The following is a 6,327-nucleotide window of genomic DNA, read 5'->3' as shown; positions in this document are numbered from 1 at the left end:
AGATCAGGACGTCAGCTTCTAGCAAATCAGCCAATACTCCTGGGGAGAGAGAGATTGCCTCCTGGCCTGCGGCATGTGGGAGCGAAGTGGGCTCTGGGGCCCAGAGAAAGCGTTCAGGCAAAGAAATGCAGGTGCTAGCGGTCGGCATCAGCCAGCACGCATTCGATGGCAAACGCAGGCCGGTCGCTGATGGCAGTTTCTCCAACTACTACGTTGCTGGCTTGTTCCTCCTTCCTTTAGCCCAAAGCGATTTACCAACTGTCTGCTCCCACTGGCAGTCGTGGTGCCAGCCTACCACTTGTATGGCAACCATCTGCCTCCACATCTTCACCGGAGGCGGCTGGTTGTTGCTCAGGGAAAAGAAAAACTGACGTGACCCACCTCACTCTCGTAGTTCACAACCTTTAAACCTCATGTGGGTGCTCAACCTCTTCTTAAAAAGTTGATGTTCCTGCTCTCCAGGACAACTGTCTGGTTTTAGCTCCTCTCTCAGACCTCCCCACACCTTCCCCTCGCACTCAGCTCATGACTCTGGAGGACCGTGAGGGGCCTGAGATTTCACCCTCCTTGCAGCTTAGTTGATGTGCACTGCAAGGATGCTGGCAGAGGACACGAGACACCTGGGTCAGAGACAAAGGACTTCATTACCTACAGTAAAGGCAGTAGCCCCAGCAGCATTTATGCTGCTCCCTCGAGCCCTGATGCAGACTAGACACACACACACACACTCGCGCGGCTTCATTACATGGGAGAACCCTGAGTTTAGGTAACCTAAAACTATCCTGGTTGTAAGCCCACCTGACCTTTATCCCAGAACACATTCTCTTTCTACATGAGAGTGAGCAGGCCTGCCCTTGGCTCCAAAGGGAGACACCATCCCTACCTTCCCATAGTCTGTTTGCGATACTACATTCTGGGGGAGGTGGTCCAGGCTAAATAAAGGCTGTTGGTGTCTGCATGCTCACATGACAAGCACGGACACAAGAGACACAGAATTGTCCAGCAACAATGGTCTCAGCTGACCCTCCACTTTGAAAAAGTGAAGGTTTCTAATGGGAACGCCCTCACTTTCCTGCTGCCAAAGCTACAAAATTACCTGCAGTCTTTCTCTTCCGTCTCCTTACAATGACGTGTTCCTTAATCTAGATCAAAGGTCAATCCCTCCCACAAGGCCCTGTGTACAACACTCTACTGCCTTCTCCAGGGTTTGATCCCTGTAAATACTTCCTTTTAAAAATCAATTTATCCCTTTTCTTCTATGACAATCTAATCAACATGCAAACGTGCCCTAAAATCTCCCATCTCTAAAAGTCCCTCCCTTGACTGATTTAAAGGAAGTGTAAAATTATAAATCTGATGCTCCTAGCTTAAATACCAAACTAGACAGTACTCTGTTGAACACCTTTTACCTGACTCTACATCATCCAACCCTACCTCTTAACCCGCACACCGCGGTGACAACCGGTTCCACACAGGCTTCCACCTGCCTCATTCAGAGAGGTGGGGGTCCGACATCTGCCTTCCGAACTTCCATTCTCCTCGCGATCTGACACAGTACTCCTCTGAGAAGGAAGCACGGGGCACCGTGGGAAGCCACTCGGTGGTCAGGTACACATTCCAGAAGTGGGGGCGGGGCAGGGGGTAGTTACTGCCAACAGGCCACCCTGGAAAATGAAAGGCACGCTTCCCCGGCTTTCATCAGCTGGGTGGGCAGTGCTGAGATGGACCTCCAGTCACCTACAGTGACACACAATTCATAAATGAATCCCCCTAACGGGCCCTTCTCCTTGCATGGCATTGTTCCAGGCCCTGGCCGGGTTTGCTGGGACCACGGCCCAGAACAATCCCCGCGTGTAAGCCTGTGTCTTAGCCCGGGTTCTCCTACAGCAGCCTATGACCGTGCCCTCCTCAGAGTCTGCCTGTGACTCAGAGCACAAGTACAAGGCAAAGACAGCGGAACAGAAGGCAGGGCTTGATGCTCTGTCTTGGCTCTGCTTTTTCATTCATTTGAACTTGGTGCTTGAGATCAGTATTCACCAGAACGGCTGACAGGATCCAACAAGTTAGGGCTAGAAAGAAAAGCAAGTGACACAGCACATAACACAGGCTGCTCCTTCTACGCAGCACCTTCCCGGAAGTAGCATCAGTGAACCAGGGGGCGGAGGGACCTGGAGCCGCTCTTTTTTTAGGAGAGAATTTATACGACGAGGAGAGATGCGAACCAGAAGCCTGGTGCGGAGAGGGCAGCGCAGCTTTCCCGGCTCACACCGAGAGCTCCACCTCCGCCACATCTCGTCACGACTGGCAGGTGCCGTACTGGTCCTTCGACGTATGTGAGGATGCGGGCCCCCTGGCAACCTGATTCCTCCGAGAGCTCTTCATTTTTAACGAGAGCAAAATATTAAACAAACTTGACTTGGTAAATGCAGTCACTATTGTACATATGTACTTATACGGAAGTAATCTGATTTTGTTTTATTGCTTCCATAGGAATTGCAAAGGGAATTTTTACATTACAAGAAGCTCACTTTGTTACATTTGCTACATATACTGGCATGAATAAGACAAATCAGTTCCATTTTTGGACAGAAAGAAGAGAGATGCTAATTGCTGGTGAAGTGTAGTATTATTCTAAAAGATAACAAGTACAGAAGCATTAAGGGGTGTACCGTGTGTGTGCGCACGCGTGCGTGTATATTCAGGTCAACTCCAATGACAAACTCTAAGCAGTCAGAGGCAACACAAATCTAAGGAACATTTATGTTAGCTATTCAATGTCAAGGAAAAAAAAATGAGGCAAGTGTATACAGCAAAAACAGAATGATTAACAGTTTATTAAGAGTTTTAAATATCTACAAAAATATAGCCATACAAGTGAACTTCAACAAATCGTAAACTTTCAGTCTCCAAACTGGCTTGGACGTGACCCCCTACCCGCAGGATCGTCTACGGTCTCCTAGAAGGGACAAATAAAGCAAAGATCCACTTCTTGGGAACCATTATTTATCTAGGATATATAGAAGTCTACTGTGATTTAAAAACAACAAGAAAAAAAACCCCGCAGAACCCACATCAACAGTTTACAAACAGACCAAGAGAAAGGGGTGAGAAACATTAATTCAAATGGTTTTCCTTTACATGCAATACATGCATTTTTAAATCACAGAGAAACATGAAATTTTGTAGAGCAAAGTTTGTTTTGCACTGAGTGCAAATGAATATATATAACTCCTTTACTTATACCACTAAATTATATATATTTTCATACAAAAGCACACAGTGTTCATCTATAAAATGACATCCAAGTGGATGATGGTTGTTTCTGTGTGTCCCCCTGCTCAGATGTTTTTAAATGCACAAAAATTAACACCCTTCTTTAAAAATAGAGAAGAAAAAAAGGGGAATAGAAAACATAAAACTTGGTCTATTATGTAGTGACACATTTTACCTGATCAAGAGGCAAAGTCCCAGTGACAGCTGAAGTAAGGTCATCCAACCCCCGTGCTGACTGCACTGTTATCCTGCAGATAAGCATTCACGACACCGCCCGGGAGGCCCGAGTATCATTTTATGGGTCTAGACAGCTAGGACCTTTTGCAAGAGGCTTCGAGACCCCGTACGTCAGTTTATTAAAAAACTGGAGGCAGGCTTGTTCTTTTGCCACTTCCATACATTTTTCTGTTCCTTGCAAAGGTGCCCAACAACCATATACACAAACCCCTAACATGCCATTCTCAGCTGTAGTTTTTCAAACAAAAAAGGTAAAAACTGAATTGTTTTTTGAGCTACAATGTTTGATATGTATATTGTTCTTTGTAAAAAGAAACTGAATCTGAAAAGGCAATATAATTATAAACAGGTTATTCTATAAAAATGACCTAAGAGAATTTTATATGAGTTGCAAAGAAAGTTGCTCATTTTCTCTGTGTGATGGAATTCACTAAAATGCGCATAATTTTAAGGAAACGCTGTGGGGCTGGGAGCACATGTTACACGTGTAGTCCCGGTGGCCTCAATCAACAGAAGCTTCCGCTGACAATCCTTAGCACGCTTGATCACTAAAGCCATAGGCACTCTTTTCAAGTGTAATATAACAAATCCTAAACAGATGCATACAAGTTCCAGTTCAAATCTTACAAATTAAAAGCCCATTTGGAGAATCTTTTGACTACGAAGGTTTAAAACAACGCACAATATAAAAATGTAAATAATGTGCTTTGGAAGAAATCAAAATGTACACACTCTTCACAGGTGAACTAGTAGCTGTTTTAAATGTCTTTTTTTTCTTACACTAAATACAGATCTCATTTAATTAATGGAGCCACAGCAAAATACTACTATAGTTTCAAAGTATATTCTGTAAACTAATACATCTTATGATGTAAAAAAATATTGCACGGTTTGGTATGCCAAGAGTAAGCTCTAAGCTTCTCTCAAGTAGAACGGTCAACTCTTGGCAGACAACACAGTATTACGAAAACTAGATGCTTTTTAAGTATGGCGATTTTAGGGTTGGTCATATTCTAGGAATATTATTCAAGAGATGTCTTCTTACCATAAACAAGTTGAGGAATGCCTAGCACATGTTACTACAGATCACAACATCTAAAACATGGGGACAACAAGCCACAGAACAGTTTTGCAGCCCCAAGATCAGCAATATATTTGTATGTATTTGCTTTTGCAGATGACCAGACACAAAAGCAATTCTATTTCTAAGCAGTTGTGTAGATGTTTAAGAAGAACAGTAGACACCTGATGCATCTTCAACCCTCTGAAAGCATAATCTTTTAAAATTACCTGTTTGTGAAAAGTTTAAAATACACTGTTGAACTATGGAATGATGGGAGACCAATACATGTCCAACTCTGGAAGCCAACAGGAAGCTCAAAAGAAACTATCGTGACAGAAACCGACCCTCAAAAGTACTCTCAACCATATACGGCTCCACCGTTTCTAATGCGGTACGTGCCAAGATTTGGTTGAAGAGAAGTCTCACCGTTATTCCCAGGAAGCATGTTAACACACATTAAGTAAACCCTGAAGACTCAGCGGGGCCTTCATTTATAGGCTTTAGATCCTATGCTGAGGTCTTCATGAGCCACTCAGTACACACACAGATCTGGAAACTTCATCTCATAGACCGGGACAGACTGGTACTGGGCATGTCCAGAAGTAATGGTCAGTGTTCCCGATGGACTAGGAGGAGGGCTGTAAACAGAAGAACGAGCCACTGTCAGCAGGTCCATTTAAAGGCTGTTCGTTTCACCGAGCATCCCAACAACTACCCGCGAACAGCAGAGTAAGACTCCTCCTGTCACACTGCCGGCCAGCTACGTACAAGGCTAGCTGGGAAAAGAGGCGGGGATACCAAGCTGGTTTTAAGTCTAAGCCGGACGTTGCCTCTTGAACATATGCAGATGTGATTTTTAGTAACAGGATGGCACATGCCCATTCTGGTTCAAACTTGCTTTGCTTCACCAGCAGAAAAATCTTTCTTATGTACATATGCTATCCTCTTTTGCTGACAGCTTGGTATCTCATCATGTGGATATGCTGCAACTGATCGAATCCCGTGGATAAATGCAAGTTCATTCGCACTTTCCATTACTATAAGTAATGTTCACAGGTCTTATACGTACACAATTTTATCCTGTCTCCAGGTTTACAAGGAGAATTTCTTAATCAAAGCATCCTCACAATTCTGACTTTGATACACATTGTCAGAATACCAGCAACTTCTACTTCCATCCGGAGGGCACCTGTTCTCTTTTGCTTTTGTTGTTCTTGGTTTTAAATCTTTGCCAATCTGGCAGGCAGAGGGCAATTCATTCTCATTTCTAATTTTTGGGTTACTACCAGTGCAAAGTATCTTCGTAGATTCTGTTTCCTTTAAAATAAACTGTCTCTGTAAGTCCACAGCCTGTCGTACTCAGATGTTTTTGTCTCTTTAATATGGGAAACTAATTTTTTGCGTGTGTGGGAAACAAATACTTTTCCACAGTTCATTTTTTGAGTCTCAACCTTGTGTTTTGGGTTTTGTTTTGCTAAATGCTTAAAAATCTTACCAAAGAAATCAATATGATTTTATGACTTCCAGGTTTTGTGTATGCTAAGGAAAACTTTCCCTACACTACGATCATAAAAAAAAATGAGAGAAAGACAAATATCATATGACTTCCCTCATATGAGGACTTTAGGAGACAAAACAGATGAACAGAAGGGAAGGGAAGCAAAACTAATGTAAAAGCAGGGAGGGGGACAAAACATAAGGGACTGCTAAAGCTAGAGAACAAACAGAGGGTTCCTGGAGCGGGTGTGGGAGGG

At 43.6% G+C, this 6,327-nt stretch overlaps 1 protein-coding gene across 3 annotated transcripts in view; it reads right to left on the bottom strand.

The window, feature by feature from the left end:
* Positions 1–2,805: 2,805 nt before the first annotated feature.
* The window catches only part of EFR3A (EFR3 homolog A), a 67,734-nt gene continuing 64,212 nt past the window's right edge, over positions 2,806–6,327 (bottom strand). For all 3 annotated transcript variants that reach the window (XM_040494446.1, XM_040494444.1, XM_040494445.1), the window contains one exon: positions 2,806–5,211. In XM_040494446.1, coding sequence (XP_040350380.1) covers positions 5,106–5,211 — 106 coding nt within the window. In that variant the 3' untranslated portion in view covers positions 2,806–5,105. The remainder of the gene's footprint in view (positions 5,212–6,327) is intronic.

This window comes from Herpailurus yagouaroundi, unplaced genomic scaffold, assembly GCF_014898765.1.
Source record: "Herpailurus yagouaroundi ecotype Mexico unplaced genomic scaffold, PumYag 186, whole genome shotgun sequence".
NCBI classification, from domain to species: Eukaryota; Metazoa; Chordata; class Mammalia; order Carnivora; family Felidae; genus Herpailurus; species Herpailurus yagouaroundi.
Note: the sequence above shows the minus strand (reverse complement) of the source record. Positions and strands in the feature narration are given on the sequence as shown.